At 41.1% G+C, this 19,630-nt stretch overlaps 1 protein-coding gene across 6 annotated transcripts in view; it reads left to right on the top strand.

The window, feature by feature from the left end:
* KHDRBS3 (KH RNA binding domain containing, signal transduction associated 3) overlaps positions 1 to 19,630 on the top strand; it is a 187,575-nt gene that overhangs the window by 109,467 nt on the left and 58,478 nt on the right. For all 6 annotated transcript variants that reach the window (XR_001374058.3, XM_059723717.1, XM_059723715.1 and 3 more), the window contains one exon: positions 15,448 to 15,640. Coding sequence is in view for 5 of the 6 variants with exons in the window: in XM_059723717.1 (XP_059579700.1) it covers positions 15,448 to 15,640 (193 nt within the window). In the remaining variant the exon portion in view is untranslated. The remainder of the gene's footprint in view (positions 1 to 15,447; positions 15,641 to 19,630) is intronic.

The following is a 19,630-nucleotide window of genomic DNA, read 5'->3' as shown; positions in this document are numbered from 1 at the left end:
TGCTGATGAGCAATTAAAGTATTCTGGGCCTACCTAGTTATCCTTGGGCACCTCTTGCATATCTAAAACTAGTAGTTTTCTGAAGAATTAACAATAAATAGTTCTTAAAAACTGGCTCCTGAAAACAAGACTTTACAGAAATCCCCAGAAAACACTCCCACTGAATTTGATTGTATGAATAAACAAAAATATCTTGGCCCCCCTGAAAAACTAGCTTTTGACATTGTTGCCGAGGAAATTACTTTCAGTAGCTTGAAGTTGCAGCAAAGTAAGTTTAGATTGGCTATCTGGAAAAACTTGTTCACTGTGAGAATAGTGAGCCAGTGGAATTAGGTTGTGTTAGGGAGGTTGTGGACTCTCCGTTGCTGCAGGTGTTCAAAAAGAGGTTGGCCAGTCACTGGGCAGGAATGATCTAGGTGTAGCTATGTTCTGCTACGGTTATTTTCCATGCTCCTGGGCTTTGTTGGTCTGTGGTCCCCCCCCCGGAATATTTGTCAGGGTGCTTTTAAGCCTCTTTTGAAGACATTTGGTGGTGGCTACAGCCAGGCCTTTGACTGGGCTGTGCCAATGCTCCTGGAACCAAAGCCAGAGGTTCCTGGCTAGAGGGTCTTGCCCTTGCGTTCAGAGTCAAACCCATCGCCATGTTTTACCCCATGGTCAGATTAGTATGGACTTGTTGTAAGGGTTTTTGCCTTTCTCAGTAGTTTTCCCTCTGCCTGGCCCTTTACCTGGAATCTCTTGAGCATATATTGACAACATTTCATAGAAGCAGGACATTAGCTACCATGATTCCCTTGCTTTACCTGTGGCAGGCTGGGGTGGTAGGTCTGTGTTGTGTCAAAATTCATGGTAGTCTAATGTAATGTGGGCAGTTGGGGTGGGCAAATTTGTCTGGAGGGCTGCTTAGTGAGTTTTGATGAACTCTGAGGACCACATGGGTAGCCCTGCCCCTTGCTGGTTGCCCTGCCCCCTGGTTGCCATACTGGGACTGGAAGTCCCACCCCCTAACACCTGACTTTTTCCACCAGAAGTTCCTCCCCTTACTCCCCCCATACTTTTGTTTTGGGAAGGGGGTTACCATCTTAAAACCAGAAAAAAACAAATCCTATATTAAAAGTGAAGCACCTACTATAACATTTTAATTTTATTAGAAAAAATATTTTGTCATGATTTTTATTTGTGTAGTCTATATAGAGGACAAGATGTATATCATTGGGGATGTGGTTGTGGGGAGGCATGGGGCATGTTGGTGTATGTGTATATGTCAGTTCAGGGGTGTGGGGAACCCCCACACAGCACACTGCCCCCCACTGCTGGAAGCAGCAGCAGTCGGGGGTGATTGTGCCCAGTGCCGGTGCCTGGTGGGGCACAGCTCAGGCCAGTGCTGTGCATAGGGGGGCAAGGGGATGGAAGAGCACAACCTGCCTGCCGGCCATATTTTGCCCGCCCCTGGTTTAGATTATGGATATTATAGTATGGCTTGGAAATGAATGATAATGCTTTGGGCAGGGGGCTGGACTAGATGACCTCTAGAGGTCCTTTCCAGCCCTTTTCTGAGTCTACACACTCTTGATAAGTCTATTCCCAAAAAAGAAGAGCTGTGCAAATAACTAACTTGCTACTCTTCCACTCTCCCCTTTTGATCTACCCCAAAAATATGCCGTCCTCTTTAAACATTCTAGCTATGTGGTATCTTCCTATTTTGGTTGTATTTGCAGTCCAGACACTAGTACTTAAAGAGTTTATGCAGGCAGTTGAAGGCAGCTAATACTAAAAGGTTTCACTAAGTGTTTATTTCAGACAATAGCACAAGAAGCTGCTATGTTGAATATTCTACTGGAAAATATAACATAGTCATTGTGAGTAAGAATGTAACGATGGCTCGGCTTGTGGTCAGTTTTGTGCAGCTCTGTTGCATGAAAAAACAAATTGTGGCTCCTAATTTCTGTCTTCCAAATGCCTTCATTCTGTCTTGGGGCTGTTGGTGTCCTCTAAAAATTTCTACTAAAGAAGTATTTGCCTCAAAATCTTGGTCCATGCACTTGTCCTTGTTGAATCTCATCCGATTTGATTGCAGACCATTTGTCCAGTCTGCCCTCGTTATTCTGGGTTCTAGCCCTGCCTTCCAGGGCCGCAACTACACTCAACTTGGTGTCATCCACAAATTTGTCAAGTGTGCACTTGATCCCGTCATGTAAATCATGAATGAAGATATTTAAACAATACTGGACCCAGAAGAAGACCCACTCGGGGAAATCCCACTTGATACCTCCTCTCAAGTATATGTTGAGCCATTGAGCTTGTTGGGCATAATGATCCAACCAGCTATGTATTCACCTTACAGTATTTTCATGTAGTCATTATTTCCATAGCTTGTTAATGAGAACAACTTGGGAAACCAGTGTCAAAAGCCTTGCTCTGTGGTCTTTACATGTATTGAAATCAGGCTGACTGCTCTGTAGTTCTCTGGATCCTCCTACCTTTTCTGAAGGAGGGCACTATATTTGCCCTTTTTCGAATCATCCATGACCTTGCTTGACCTCCATGAATTCTCAGAAAAGATAGCTAATGTAATAGCTCAGAAAATAGCTCAGCCAGTTCTATCCGTACCCTGCCTTATGTCTTATCTGGTCCTGGCAACTTGAACGCATTTGGCTTCTCTAAGTAATCCCTAACCTGTTCTGCTGTTACTCGAGGCTGTTAGTGACTCTGTCCTTATCTTTGCTGCTAACTGCACTTGTCCTCTAGTAGCTACCCCTGTTTGAACTGAAGTAAAAAAGGCATTCAGTACTTCAGCCTTCTCTATTTCTTCTGTAATGAGATTGCCTTCTCTATTCTTTAAGAGACCTATGGTTTCTTTGGCCTTCCTCTTAATTCTGGCATATATAAATCCCTTTTTGTTGCCTTTTTCCCTTGCCAGCTGCATCTCATTGTGCCTTGGCCTTCCTAATTTTGTCCTGGCATGCCCACGTGATGCATTTTTACTCTTCTGTAGTATGACCAGATTTCATGTTTTTGTTGGATTCCTTTTTGAGTTTCAACCCATTTTAGAGATTGCTGTCTAGCCAGACTGGTTTCCCGTTGCACTTTTCTTTCTTCCGCTAGATCAGGACACCTTGCTTCTGTGCCTTTTAAAAGGGGTTCCTTAAAGCTAACCAACTCACCTGGATTCCTTTTTCTCTTAGACTTGCCTCCCAGAGGATCCTGCCCACCATTCCTTTACTTAGTGAAGCGTGCTTTTCTGAAGTCCAGTGTATTTATTCTGTCACTCGTATTCATTCCCTAGGGTCCTAATTCTTATGATTTCATGGTCGCTGTCACCCAAATTGCCTTCCACCTTCACATTTTTAACTAATTCCTTCCTCTTTGTGAGCAGCAAGTTAAGAAGTTTGCCTCCTATTTGGCCTGCCGACACCTGTATCCAAAAGTTATCCCCAACGCACTTCAAGAATTTTCTGGACTGCTTGTGTGTTTATAGAATCATAAAAATTTAGGGTTGAAAGGGACCTCAGGAAGTTGTATCTAGTCCAACCCCTGCTCAAAACAGGGCCATCTCCAACTAGATCATCCCAGCCAAAGCTTTGTCTAGCTAGGTCTTGAAAATCTCCAAGGATGAGGATTGTACCACCTCTCTGGCTAACTTGTTCCAGTGTTTTACTGCCTTCCTAGTGAGAATTATTTTTAATATTTAACCTAAACTTCCCTTGCTGCAACTTGAGCCCTTTGCTCCTTTTGCTATCTGCTACCACTGAGAACCGTCTAGCACTCTAGCTCCATCCCCTTTCAAGCTCCCTACAGGTAGCTGAAGGCATTGTTTCCCTTCCTCTCATATAGTGCCTTATAATGTCTTGTTATAGGGCCACCATATAAGAAAAAAATTCCCCTTTCTTTAACATCACTTTCCAGGTTTTAAAGATCAGAACCACTTTTTCTTGGTTAAAATCCTGTGATTTAGCCTCCTGTATGCAGGGTGGGATCATAAAGGCTGGATTACTGCAATTCCATGGGGGGCTGAATAAACCTGTCCCAAAAGCAGTAGTCTGGCATGCTGAAGTATACCTTGTAAGTGCCATGGATAATGTGGGGCACTGCTGTAATGTGCTTACAAACCTTATTAATGTCCAGACCAAACTTAAATTTGGGGTCCAAATGAGCTGGTTATTTTAAGCAGCATCTTATCTATCACAATCCCCCTGAGAAAGCATGCTCGATAGGGATGTGGTAGCTTGAGAGACCTCCGATTTAAAATTCAGAAGTGAAAGCGGGGCATAGCGTGAGTGGCTTTTATCCCTGTTATCTGAGAAAATGAGACCTGAGAATAAGCCTAATTTGTGTTCAGATCAAAATGTAAGGTCTGGCTTTTTGATAAAATTTTTTCTTTAGCAGTGATCTATATTTAAAAGAAAAAAAAAACTTTAACCACAGGAAGACGGGAGTCCTAATTATGAGCCTGTTTGGTACTTGGCAAACTATTAATTACTTAGATCTCTATGTTGTTGAAGAATGTGATAAAAAGGTAACCTCATACTTTATTATCTACTTCACGTCAACTTCACGAAGGTATTTCTCTGTGGAATTGCTTCTGACCCACTACAAATGTCAGTTGTGTGTGCGCTTAAAGGGGGGAACTTGTTTTCTGGTAACCAAATAAGTAGTCCTCTACCGTTTTATAGAAATCAAGTTCTCTGCTAACTCTAATCACAAGGGATATACTGTACTATGATAAATATTTGATATGTATACAAAGTATTACAAAATGCTACATTAAAGTATAGGATGATTGTAGGAAACTTATCTGAACTGCAATGTGTTGTATTGTGCCGGCACTGGTGGTAGAGAGGTTTTTAGTGATATTTCTGGCACAAGTAAATCCTCTATTTTAGACTATAAAAGATATGGTTACAATTATGACTAATAAGCAGGAAGACAAATGAGAAACCTCCTTTCTATAAGAGTCGCTGCTTCTAATATATACAGAAACTGTTCCCATCTGCGTCATTGAGGAGCAAAAGTGCTGTTTGCCTCAGTCTTTTTCCTTAAGAAGATTCCAGATTCGTTTGTAAAATGCATAATTAAAAGAATATTTACAAGTACAGCAGATTTAGTGTACGTGAAGAAAGGTCTCCCGCCCACCATGCAGTCATGCTTCCAGATGTTTAAAAAAACCTCCAAAAAGGCACTTTAAACTCGGTATGTTCCAGCACCAAACCCTGCACACATCCAGAGGAGGCAGTGTGTTATTTCCGCTCAGCTCTGCAGCATCTATAAATATCAGGCATTTTTAGTGGGGCTTTTTTGGTGTATTTTATCGAATAGCCGATTGAATCATCTTTAGCTAAAAATGCCAAAAAGCCCACTGGAGCGCTCGATCTTCACAGATGCTGCAGAGCTGGGTTGAAGTAACACGCTGCTGCTTCCGGTGAAGTGCATTTTTATTTATGTATTTATTTTTAATGTCTGCAAGCATCCCCTGTGTGCATTATCCTCTTACTCTTTCATAAATAGATTAGCGCCCCACATTTCTGACACTGCTCCTCAAAACAGTAATGTCTCCATATGGAGCACTTTTGCTGTACGGCTGGGTGCATGTTTTCTTGCCACTGACCATTTTCCCTGCCTGGCAGTGTTTCTTCTGCCACTTTCTAGGGCAGTGTTTCCCAACCTTTGCAGCCCAAGGCACACTTACGTTAATAAAAAAAAAAAAAAAAATTTCCACAGCACATGTGTTAAGTCATTCCCCATCCTCATACCTATTGTAGTTCATTGTTGTGGCAAAAGTCCACAGCACACCTCTTCATTTCTGACGGCACACTTGTGCAGCGGCACACCGGTTGGGAAACACTGGTCTAGGGTCTGAAGTAAGAAGACCACTTTCAAGGCCTTCTGAGAAATCTGAGGCTTTTCAGCCACCAGCTCAATCCCCCTTGCACACAATCAAACCACACATCAGAACCATGAAACTTTTTTTCCAGTCCAAATGTAACGTTAACTTCAGGCTTCCTTTCCTATAACAGTCTAGTTTAATGTGCCTATCTAATGCATGCTGCTGTTCACTTAAAAAGAGCAAGAGTAGTGCCAGTTTCAAAGTGTAGGCAAGATGTGCTGGTTTGTTCTGGCTATTTAAAACCCAAAGTATTGTTTGGATGAGAAAAGGTTAGAAAAATATGTACGATGCAAAATAAACTGAAAGTCTGGTTTGACTGGACATACCTTAAGATGATGCAAGGAAAGGTTTTGTATCCCTTTTATTGTTTGGGGAATACATTTGAATTAAACAAAGCTCGACTATTACAACTTGAATTCATGCCAATGAATGCGACACTTTAGTGAGAGCAGAACTTATAGCATAAAATATTTATTAATAACATAATAGTTGAGACTGTTTTAACACTACCTGTCCATATTTTATTCCCATGATGGGATTTGAACGAGTATATTGAAAGAGAGTGCAGCCTCATGCTATAGTTTCTGTTGGAAAGAGCAGCTTATAATACCAGGCAATATTGTGAGATCACAACACCATATATTTAATTTATAAGAGTTTAACGGCACAGTTCAGCAAAGCACAACTGTTTAGGGCTGGAAGTAACTAGTACTACAGTCATAGATGCCAACACTTGAATTATTAATGGGGACAGTCTTATGGAAAGATGAAGATGCACCTGCCATTCCCATCGAAATTCATTGGCATCAGTGAATTATTTTTATGGTACGGGATAAATAAATTGCTAAAATTAGACCTTTTCTTCCTAAACAGACAGTTAACAACCATGCAGGTGCAGCAAGTTGCAAGAGGAGAAATCTCCACAAGCTCTACTAATCTCTGCCCTCAGTTGCTCAGGAAAAAAATGTTTTTATCCAGCATCTGTGCTCTTGCCAGTGCATATTTAAAAATGGAAGGACCTAAATATCAGAAATGGACTCTGTCAAATAGTGTTTTGAAGCATTTGGAAATTTTTCCAAAGCTGTGAGCCCCAATTGAGTGTGGAGGGGGGAGGGAGTAAAGTCCTTCAAGAAATTAAATACAAGGAGAGAGAGGTTGAAGGAATTCTTAAATATACTTGTTTGTGGAGCAGATACTTCAGGCAGTCGGTCAAACCATGAAACAGAGGAAAAATTGCATCTTTCCTACCCTTTGCTGCTGTTCAGTAATGGGAACACCCTTTACGGGATGGAACAGGTACCATACATGGACCTAATCATTCTTTTCTCTCTCACCCAAACAGACAGTGTAACATGTCTCTAAGAGAAACTAGATTTGCTGGCGATGTCTTCCTAAGTGTCAGGAGTGCTCCTCATTCAAACAGTGAAACTAGAGTAAATATAAAAATAACATTGTTTAAACAGTACTATTCCAGGTCTGATGCAGACAGGAAAAAATGCATACGTATTTTTTTTTTTTTTTTTTTTTTTGCTTTCTGTTTCTAGCTCTTGAAAAGTCGCAATATGTACTCCCACTTAAATGCATATTGTTGCTTCCCTCCAGTATTTTGTACAAAAATATCTTGTTCTTGCATCTTTAATATGTTTAGTCATGTCATTTTAAAGAAGGTAATTGTATTAAGTGGTTACAGCTAGCGCAACCTTCAAGGTGATTTTTGAAAGCCACCTTCCAACAGTCTCTAGTTCCCTTTCTCTTCTAGTGAAACAAAATTGTCAGTGATTAGGAAACACTGGTATGTAGAGAATCAAGTTGCCAATAGCTGATACTTTTAAGTTCTATAGGATTCTGAGACTATTAATGCAAAATGTATACTTCTAAGAAAGCGTGTTCCTATTTGTCATGCTGCTGGCTATGATACAGCCTAAAAGACACTAAATGACAATCGTGTATCCAGCTAGTATGTTTTTATTTTTTAACTTGGTTAGTGAGTGCAAATTAAAGAAAAGGAACACAAATGTCTAAAACAAATTCCTTTTAAGCTTTGGATTGTAATTATAACACTGGAACTTAAAAACCTTCAAGAAATCATCGCTTTCCCAAGCCCTGTTTAAGGGAAGAGGGATTTCTTTAGTTTCTTGAACTGCAGGGCCATGTTAATTTTTGAGAGATTAGTCTTGTGTTGGGAATTCACACAGAAACTATATCTTTATAATAAACAATTGTTCAATATTGTGCTAAACATATTATGATGAAATGTATTTACTTTTCCTTTGCCCCTTCAGTTAATAAGAAATGTATTTAAAATATTTAGTGAAATGTCTTCAATCCTAACAGAACGAGCCAAAAGTAAAGTTTTCTCATTTTATGTATTCAAGAAGTCCTCTTTAATTTAGCTTCTCTGTTGTAAGTCATACACTTGAGAGTTGATCAAATATCAGCGTTAGGTAGAACAGCCAAATACTTATTGATGATAATTGCAATCATTGAAATTAAGTATGTATTTCAGGAGAGTCATTAGTGGCGCATTTCCATGCTAATTCCAAATAAAATGCATCTTAATACAACAGGGTTGATTTAGCTTCAGGGTACTGTTATGGCTATTGTAAATATTGCCAACATAACATTTGTGGTTTTGCTTGTTTTTAGCTTAAAAGACCAATAGTCACTTTTATTAGTATCTAGTATCTTTGTTAGGTAGTAATTCAAAACGGTTTAAATGTATTTTTGTGTATTTTGAAAACTTTTGACACTAATTCCCTAGTCCTTTCAGGAAGGTAGGAATCTTTTCCCTCTGGGGCAGTTTGCTGCACATCACTCCAAAAGAAGTAGTGTAGAAATAAAAGGTGTAGAGCTGGCTAAACACTGAGGAAGAAACTAACTATAGGAGGTCACAAAATAGAAAAGTCTAGATTCTTTATTATCACCGCTCTTGAAGCAGGCTCAGAAGCTTTAAAGCAGTGGTCACCAACCAGTGGATCTTGATCCACTGGTAGATCTTGGAGTTGATCTGAGGCTGGGCGCCCGCATACATATACACGCGTGCCCCAGTCTGTGGGGGAGGGAAGGAGCGGGGTTTAGATCGAGGCCCCTGCGGTGAAGGACAGTGCTGCAGGAGCAGGGGTAAGTAGAGTGGGGCCACGGCCGGGTGGGACTTGCCTGCTGGGGAGGCTCATCCCCAATTTTTTTTTCTCCCTCTGCCTTGATTTGCTTCCTCCTTCCCATCACAGACTTACTCGCTGGATGGGGTGAAGGGGTGGCAGCGCACAGTAGACTTTGGGTTTCTTTTAAATGCCAAAGGTGATCACCTACTCACAAAGGTTGGAGACTACTGCTTTAGAGCATGGATGGCCAACCTGTGGCATGGGCAGCCTCGATGTGGCATGTGGCAGACTGGGGAAGAGATGAAAATGTTCAGTGATTTTTTTTTTTTTTTTCTCTTTAGTATTTTATAAAATATCTGGGTATTTTCATAAATTGGATACTATTTGCCAGTTACCTTAAACTACTTGTGGAATTCGCTGAATAATATATTTGCCAAATACTTGTACCTGCTACACCAGCTTTTGGAGTAGTATATTTTAATCGTTGGTCAGTTACTCTTCCCTTTAATTTTACAGAAAAAGTAGGTGAGATGACTAGTACACTTTAAATATACAGGTTTTTTTTTCTTGTTTAATTGCAGGGGACATGGCATAGGTGTGACTGGTGATACTACTATATTTCACTTAGTGCGTTTAAGCTTTGGGCTGTGTTTTATAAGGCCTGTTACCTCTAAGTGTTATTTGTAGTCTACCTCTATCCTTTTCCTTGTTTCTGCCCCAAACGTGGGCATTTATGAAGAGAGGAGGATCTGCTTGTGGGCCTCTACTGATGAGCTGAGCAGAGGCTGGCCTGTGTGTCTGATGGGAAGGGAGCCATGATGGAGCCAGATCTGTTGTATAAGAAGCTACGACAGAAACAGGAACCTCAAATAAGCTATTGGGAATAAGCAGAAGGTATAAAAGAATGGAAAAGGAGTCTGATTAATAAGAAGGGATGTCTTTCCGTGGTTAAATGCAGAAACAAAGGAGGAATGCATAAAATCTCTGTTGAAAATCCTTTATGTAGAATATTAAAACTAATAGCAAACTAATGCTGTTTAAAATATCTTCAATCATACAATTTTGAGAGAACCTGGAAGGAAGAAGTGAAACCACTGCATGATGAAGCAAGGGTGTAAATGAAAGGCACTGTAGGCATAGTTAAAGTGCTGAACAAGTTACTTTGTGGCCAATAATGTTGCCAATTTTTTTAAATGCCATGTGCATGCAACCACAGCCAGGAATGCAGCCTGGGAGTTTGAAGAGCAGTGTCCAGTCGGTAAGTCTGGGGGTGGAAGGGGCATGGGCCGGGCTGATCGAGGGGCCCCCCTCCCTTCCCCCCCCCCATGTCCCTTCTCACCAACAGACTTACCAGCCAGATGCTGTTCTCCAAGCCACCAAGCTGCATATCAGCAGTCAGTTTGGTATTGGGCGACATGGCTAGTTAATAATCAGTCATCGGTATCAGCTGAAAAAATCTTTATGGGTGCACCCCTATTCAAAGGACAACTTAGATTGCTTGCTCTGTCAAAGTTGAGGTGCCCTGGTAATCTGTATGCTAGAACATTGAAGGATTTATCATACAAAATAGCGGCTCCTCTAGCACGAATCCTGACGGAATCAGTCAAGTCAGAGATGGCACCCTGTGACAGGAGAGCTACAAATATAGTGCCCATTTTCAAAACAAGGAGCAAGTTATTTGAGCATTACAGACCTGCACTTCAACAGTGCATAACATCTTAAAGTACATACTGAAGGGAAGAATAGTTAAAAATATGGAAGGAAATGGTCCAAAATACATCACAAATTTATCAGGATGATAGTTTCAGACTAATTTAATTCTTTTATAAGAAGGGTAGTTTCTTTTGCAGGGGGAGGAGGGTGGTATACAGTGGACTGCATTTATCTGCATTGAAGCCAAACTTTTGATACAGTATCTTATGGGAAATGATTAACTGAACTGGAGAGGACAGGGATCAGTCCTACAGTCATGAAGTAGAAAAAGAGATGGGTTGAAGGACAACTACAGCAAAGTGAGTTTTCTAACTGGATAGTGATCCCTAGTGGTGGGATTGGTTTTGGGATCTATCCCATTTAACACTTACCAGTGATCTTGGCACTCAAAATTTCAGATGTTGTCGTGAAGCTTGCAGGTGACATTTAAGCTGACAGTCATTGCCAGTCCAGAAGAGGACTGGGTTATACAAGAATTTAGATGTTGTGGAATGGAGCATAAGAACTGGAATGCAGATTTAATAGAATGAAGTGCAAAGTCCTGTACTTAAGGGCCAATAACAAGGACTTCACCTATAAAATGGCATAGACAGAACATGCGAGTAGGAAAGAGGGGCCTGGGCAGGGTGTATTGTGGTGTACATGCAATAGAGAAAAGAAGGTAATATGCCATGTACAATACTGGAGACCCTTTTTCTTATGAAAGAAGATTAAAAGTGATTGTCTTGTTATGCAAACCTGAGAGTTAAAGGAATATCACTTGGAGTACAGATATGGGGCAAATATTAGGGAAATAAAAGCTTTTTAGGCTGCAAAACAACACCAGCACAAGGTCAAATGGCTACAAACTGGCTACAGATGCATTTAGATGGGAATTTACAAGAAGACATTCGATTCAGAGAAGCAAAGTTGTGAGTTTATCTTTGCCAAACAAAGCGATGGTGGCTAATTCATTTGCATCTCGTTAAGACTGAGCTGAATACGTTTATGGAAGAGACGGCATGATAGGATGGGGAGTTTTACCAGCACGAGGCAGCATGTAGGATTGAGAGTTGTGGCATATGGACCCCATGTTGGGGTATTGAGGTAGTTCCTGTAGTGCAAAGTGTCTGTACTCTTTTTATAAACATTAGCTGGTTGCCATTTGGGGTGAGGAAGGATTCCTCCCCCAAACCACTACTGGCTTCTGGGAGCACTTTTTTTGCCTTTATCGGATGCATCGGCATGTTGGCGCCAGGTAGGGCTCTGGTTTTGACTGTTGGTACCTTTAAAAATAGAGTTTCCTGGATAGAAGGTCTTGCTCTTTCACTTATCTCAAATTTGGTGATACATATGACTATTTCCAAGACTAGCATAAGAAATGATGAACTCTTAGAAACGATTTAGCTCTGTGGATTGAGATTCTATTCAGAAAGTATCTGCCAGATTTAGATGCATCTGGTGTGTGAAGACCTTGCAACAGGTCTGAGTCAAGGATGTCATGGAGGTGACTGGCAGGAGGCGGTTGTGTTGAGACAGTGGGAGATGGGGTCGACTTAGGGGACATACTAAGAAGTTTGTTTTAGCTGTGTTTTGAACTTTGATCTTATGGCAAGACACTCGTGAGAACATGATGCAGAAGCAGGCTGAGACTTTGGCTTGGGTGTAAGAAAACAAGTCGGGAGTAGATGCACCTCCTGGAAGTCAAGATAAGGACAAGCTTTCAAGAGCAAATTTCCTGATGGGGTCAAAGATGACAGATGAAATCATGGATAGCAAGGATGGCTAGTAAAAGGTAATTGAAGACTTGGAAAACCCTTTTCGGGTTATACAGACAATAAAAGTCAGGTTAGAGATTCTGTGGTGAAAGGGAGGTTCACTCCGAGCAGCTGTTGTAAATAATACTTTGCATTTTGTTCACCCATAAACTCACTCAATGGTGCTTGGACAGGGTGCGGTGAGGTGAGAGGTGTGCTTTAAAGATAAAATCCACATCATCCAGAGATGTACTTCTCTGGCAAATAAACCAGAACAAATGGAAAAAAAATTGCGGAGGTGGAGTTTAAGAGGAGGAAGTGTAGGGGTGAGTAGTCAGATTCCTGGTGCAAGCGGAGGGGATGGAGGAGCAGCAGCTTTATCTGTGATGGGGAATGGGGAGGGAAAATTAAGGGGTGTGGGATTTGTGGTCCTACACCATCTCTTTTAGTGACTAATGCCTGGTCAGCCAATTATCTCTTTTCTCAACAACTTTCATCTCCCCTATTCCCCATTCATCTTCCCCATCTCAGTTTCCTGCACTTGTCTGCCCTGTCTTTTGCATCTCTCGGGAATGCGCGCAAGGACATGGCTGCGTCTGGCATAGTTGACGGTGCTTATTTCTTTCTCCCCCCCCCCCCCCCGTTTTTTGCTTTATACTGACCTTGCTGATGACTACAAATTCCTCTTCCTAACAAGTATTAGGTTTGCTTTTTCCTTGACAGCTATTTTTCATCAGGTATCTGGACCTTTCATTGTTAAATCTGTAGAAGCAGCTGCAAAATAGGTTGAGCACCTTCTGACAAATAAATACTCAGCAGACCACCAGTTAATATTTTTTGGCGCACAGTTTGCCAGCGCTTGATGTATAATGCTGTTTAAAATTGTTGCTTTTTGATGCTATTTTGATTAATTATTATAAGAGTAATTGCATATGTATTTGCTTTTGATTATGATAAAATGTTGCATTTTTAAATTCTAACAAGAGAGTTATTTTTTCAGTTATTAATAAATTCAGTTGTGATGCAAGGCAATAAGTAAAAATGATTTCACTAGTAAGAAACGTGAGGTGCCAGTAGCTTAATGAAGGTCATGCAGGAGTGTGTGGTAGAGGCAGGGGCAGAGCCCACATCCTGTACTTTATCCACAAGGCCAACCTAGCCTTTGTTGTCTGGTGACTCAAAATATTTTTGCTAAATTCAGAAGAGTATAAATAAAGACCCATCGACAATCTATTCTCTGCAGAAATATATTTGCATGGGTTGCTGTACCTTATCTGCTAGTTTGGGGCTAAATTTACAGTTGATTGCTTGTCTTCTGGTAGAGAAGGTGCAGTAGTATGTTATTGCTGCTACTCGATATATTACATGACATTCACACAGCAGTAGTAAATGATGCAGAATATCAACTAATTTATTTTAAATCTCGTCAATAGAAGAAATTAATTTTGGGATTTTTACTAGCATTTCAAAGGTTATCTTTATTTCGGCACGCAAGCTATAAGTACAAGGTAATAAATAGCAGTTCTAGTTTGTAAAAGTAATTTCAGACATTGAGACGGCTAGATATTCTTAATGCTTTTTTGCCTCCCCTCCTCCCCCTTTTTTTCACTCTTGCATCATATCCTCATAGATGTATATACAAGAGCATGAGGAAAGGAGTTGAACTAGTGCTTCCATGGAGGAACTAAGTAGTTCTGAAAAATTGATTTATCTATATTTCGCACTTTAAGGCTTATCTGGCACAATTAAAAGCTTTACCTTTTTGGTTAAGTACACTTGTCTATAAGGTTTTAGTCCTACAAGAAAAGAAGTTTTTAGTGCAGCTAGCAGCATAGGGATCCAGTGGCTGCCTGAAGCACAGGGCAATGACATCCAGTTGCTGCAGACACAGCTGCCAGCAGCAACTGCCCCTTTTGGCTCCATCTTCTTCTGCCCCCCCCCCCCCCCCCCCCAGTTGGCATCTGGGGTAGCTACCCCATTTGCCCCACCCTATTACAATGTTTGCAGCTGCTGATGAAGAAACCTTATTTGCCACAGAAGTGCAGCTGCTGGTAGATAGAATCACTATCAGGGGCTATACTCTTCTGTCAGAAAAAAAATAATGGTTTCTTAAGTTGTACTTCGGTGATCTAGGTCTGGGGGTCGCTCCCCTCTCCCTGGCCTCATGGGTCCATGCTTCCTTTTCTGACCGTTCAGTCCACTTACATTTTGAAAAATACACTTGAGACAGTCACAAGAGCAAGGTAAGTCACTTCAGCACATGTATGCTGCTCCTGGTATACATTACTAATGGCATATACTTCACATGGAATATTTTATAGGAAAATTTAGTTGTATGGCTTTTGCAGAAGGGATGTCCATTAACTCCATGCCTGAAGCAAGGATGAACCAGTGGCATGGTTTTCCTTTTCATGTTGAAGTAATTGGTTATACGGTCTCTCACAATATAGATGTAACTCAGGGGATATATATTACTTTTTCCATAGTGCTGAAAAGAACAACATTTGTTGTTTAACCGCACCAAGCTTCCTGCAGCATGGTCCTTTGAAGGCTTCTACACAGGGGTCAGAAGGAGTTGGGAGCAATTCCTCTGTGCATACATCAAAAGGGTACAGTGTGACTTAACGACAGCCTTTATTTCTGTAAATGAGGTTTCCAAATCACCGTAAAGTTATTGTGAATCTGACTGGTCTCTAAAGCTCTACTAAGGTGCCTCCGCATACACTTTCAACAGAAAGTCACAAGATAATAAATGTCGTTGAAAATTGTTTTCACATCACTGTGCCTTTCAGTGTTATTTTACAGTAAACATAACTGAATCGAACTACAGAGATAAATGCCAAACTATGAATCACGCTGTGACAACTTTTTGTGAAGAATCTTTACCCATTCTTCTTGCCTAGCTCTAATAATGAACAACAGGAGCAAAATTGACAGGAGACTACAAGAAAAATATGACTGTGGAAAGACCTAGACTGTGACATCTAACCACAAATGTTCCTCTTGCTCACAGGGGTCGTGGAGGTGTACCACCCCCACCAGCAGGAGTACCACGAGGGGCACCTGCCCCTAGGGGGGTACCTCCAAGTAGGGGCCCGGTCAGTCGTGGTCGTGGACTTCTAGCCCCCAGAGCAAGAGGAGTTCCTCCGCCTGCAGGTTACCGGCCTCTTCCACCACCGCCAGCACAGGAAACATATGGAGAATATGTAAGTGAAACCTTGGATGCATCTCTTGGCTGCATCAAGCCTAATTACGTTGCTATTATGATATAGGTTATATAAGGACTTGTATGGGAAGGTTTGGATAGTGATGATCATGCCTCCAGCAAGGGGTTAGACTAGATGACCTCTGAAGGGCTAGAAGGGACCTACTTTTCTATGATCCTGTCTATATGCAAGGTTGCAAGCTATCATTTTAGAATTCAATGAAACATCTGTGATCTACACCTCATGTATATTATTAGCACACAACTTTGTGTTCTTTCTCAATCTTTGGGAAGTTGTCATAGTCCATTGGGGCTCAAATTGCTAAAAAAATTTAGTGCTTTTACTTACTATTCCATTACATTTTACCAATATAGCATGAGAATGAAATGGGAGTTGAAAAATTAAAAGAATAAAGCAAATTCTGCAATGAATTTACTGCAGTTTTTTGCTTGTTCTTATTAATTGTGATACTAAAAAATAAATAAATAAATTGCAGTGTTGGTTTCCTAGGGTTTAAGTATGAATTAGCCAGGTAGTCCTTTAACTTCTTAAGTCAAGAAGCCCCTTAAGCATCTAATTGCACCAGAAGTTTTGTATGGAAACTGTTTTAGTGTGGTTTTAAATCCTGCTTAACTATGATGACCCAAAATATGCTGAGAGCCAAATATTTCATTTTCCTTATTTAGAGAAATTATATTGTTCTGTGTGTAAACACTTAAGAAGTGTCTGTATGGTTAAGTATAATGTAAACCTGTTGTGCATGATTAACAGGGATTCTAGGGTGTGAAACCTAAGTTAAGTTTCATGTGTGCCGTGTAAGGATTTTTTTCATGTTATTGTATAAACTTGAAATGGGGGGTGGAAATTATTTTTTTTTTTAACTTGAGTTCAAGAATAATCCAATTTATTTTAATGTAGTTCTTAACAGGTAGATACTTAACACAACTTGCTTTAAAAAAGCTATGTTCGTTTTGACTTAATACAGAAAGCTAGTAGTTTGGGGGACATAGTGATCTTCCTCCTCCTATCCAACACAACAAATACACACAGATTTGATATTAAAAATAGAAATTTTCATGGACAAAGAGTTCCTTTTTCATTTTAGGAAGCCATAGCAGTCCAATTTACAGTATGTGGGAACATCAATAAGCTAGTAGAGCACCAGTGCTTGATCTTCTGGTACTTAGACTGGAAGAGGACCAATTGTATTTTCTAAGCAGCTACTCTGCAGGAGGTCTCAAAGGGTGCTTGTACCTATGACATGGGTTTAGTCCCCTAAATTGAAATGGTGGGTTTTTAATTGCAGTGATTTAAAAACACTGTTTCAATTTAGGGACTTCTGTTACTGTGACATGAGGGGCACAGTTCTTCTTCTCCCACCCTCCCTCTGTGGACTCGAGGAAGAGTTGAATCTGGCGGGTGCTGCTTGTGATCTGTGGCAGCACCCATGCAGCTAGCATCGTGCTTGGGTAGCCCCGGGGGGCACCACCGTTACAGAGGGAGGGCCTGGGCATGCACCTCTTCCCCCCTGCAGCGTAGGGGCTGCTCGGCCCACCAGCAGCTTGTGTGGGCAGGCTATGCTGGGGGGGGGGGGGGGCTCAGAGGAAAGAGGGGCCTGATTTCCCTGCCCCTACCACACAGCCTACCCACCTTTCCCACTGCTAGGGGTGAGCTGCCAGCAGGCCCTGAGCTGCGAGGGTCCTTCCCTCCAACATGGTAGTGCCTCCCTGGGCCACCGCCACCACAGAAGGAAGGGCCGGGGCCCCCCACAGCTTGGCCCGCTGGCAGCTCACCCCTCCTTCCACGGGAGACATGGGCAGGCTCTGTGGGGGTAGAGGGGAAAGGATCATTCCCTTGCTGTTTCTGCCTTCAGCCCATTGCTCCTGTGGTGGGGTGAGCTGTCATATAGCTGCAACATTACAGATATCTATGCGGATGTGGTTTTAGTTTGCAGTGTAGCAAACTAATTTAAATTATATGTATAACCCCCCCCCCCCCAAAAAAAAAAAAAACAACAACCCCTGCATGTGTATGGTGTGATGCAATTAAACCGCAAAAATGGCCAATTTGCATCACTTGTATGATCACCCAAAGTCTTTCATTATTGAAGAGATCACGTCTTATGGACCAGATCCTATACCCATGCTCCGGAGAGTATAGTCTGCATCCTCCCATTCCCTCTGTAGCACAAGTCCTAAACATGAACATGCAGTTTGTTCCTGGATTTTTAGGCTTATGCGAATAAACAGTTGACTAGAGGCACTAATTTAGTTTCAATTGAGTGATCTATAAAAAGGCTTCTTAATTAGATTAATATAACTTATTAGCCCGTATAACAAAGTATACCTGCACACCATACCTGATATCACCTGACTCTCTTCCCCTGAAGGTGAGCAGTGAAGTTGTTCGGTCATTTATAATGTCTTTGAAACCAGCTGTTCCTCATTAAATTGATTGTCACAAACTATTCCCAAGGCATGCTCTGCATCACTGATGGCAACATCTGTTAGAAAATAAATCTGTTTGAGTGTTTGCAGATTAAAACGTATCTATTACCTATAACATTTCTGTAGCTGCATATAGTATGGTAACGATTGGTAGTTTTGGATCAGTATCCTGCTGTACACATCTTTTAAGAAAGAATCATTGCAAAACAGTAACAAAGAAAAGTAATGGGATATTTTGTAACTTCAAAAGAATATTCTCTGTTTATCACCTCTCTTTCAAAAAAAAAAAATATGAGAGTTATAATGGAAATTAATTTAAAACCATAATATACAATAAGCCCTCCCATTGCATTTTTAGTATTATAACATATTGTCACACACTGCATTAAAATGGAGTTAAGATTAAATCTGTATGAGTACTTTATTGAAAGAGTGCATAAATATCCCCCAAATCTTTACACGCTAGGCTTTAGACCAAAGCTAAGCTTAAACTTAAAGAAATGCAAATATGGTATAGTATAAAATGTGTCGGAAAGGTATCCAAACAACTGAAATTATTCCATGTAATGAAATGACGCAGTGAATCTTCAATTATGTCGATACATTGTAATGTTTGTACTCCTGCATTACATTAAACGCACATTTTATTCCCCTCCATTCTGTTAGTACAGATAGGAACTAAGGTGACTGGATGGCTTCCTACACATTTTGGATTTGAAGTTCCTGGGTTACTAATGTTTCCAAGAGTAATAATTACCACATTATAAAGCTTCTACCCTTCTATTACTGATACTTTACTTTGCATCCAGATAACTGTTCTCGTGGTTTCTGCTGCTTTTGCCCATGCGCCCATGCACCCATGCATGTGGAATCGGATTCTTTTGGCCAGCAGCATTCATCGGGCTGTATTTTGAATCCTGCATGCTCCACCTGAATGCACAAAGCATAGATTTGGACTTAGTTGCCCCTCCTCTCCTGACTTCTCATATCAATAAGAGAAAATTCCTGCAAGGTCCACTTGCTCTGCACATTGTCATTAGATGTCAGGCTAGTTCTTTACATGGCTTAGTTTGTTGCTTTTCTCTCTGAATTAACATTTTTAGAATATGCTAGGGATACCCGTGATACTAAGTAACTAGTTGCCAGGGTTGAAAGTAAATCACCAGGGTTTGAATCCTGTTCCTCTTGTGTGGCTGCTGCGCTGCTCACTGATAAACCCCCTAGGAGCCTCTTTTGCTTTAGCAAGTGGTATACCATGTTTACGCATGCAGCATTTCCCCAAATATCAGGATGTGTATTTTAATGGGGGAAGCTGATTTTCTTTACCAAAACTTCACTACAAGGAGGCATAGAAGAATAAGGACACTGCTACAAGATGGCTACCAGTTTTATTCCAAACATGCCTACGGTGGATATGTAGTGCTGAGGTAGACCCCAAAACTTACCAAAAACTGGTGCCAATTTGAGAGAGGCTGTGAAAAGGTTAGCACTGGGCTGTGCCCTCATCTTGCTTCCTGGCAGGTGTAGAGAAGCTGGCAACCAT

The sequence above is a fragment of the Alligator mississippiensis genome, chromosome 3 (assembly GCF_030867095.1).
Source record: "Alligator mississippiensis isolate rAllMis1 chromosome 3, rAllMis1, whole genome shotgun sequence".
NCBI classification, from domain to species: domain Eukaryota; kingdom Metazoa; phylum Chordata; order Crocodylia; family Alligatoridae; genus Alligator; species Alligator mississippiensis.
The sequence above is the reverse complement of the archived record's forward strand: the minus strand, read 5'-3'. Positions and strand labels throughout refer to the sequence as shown.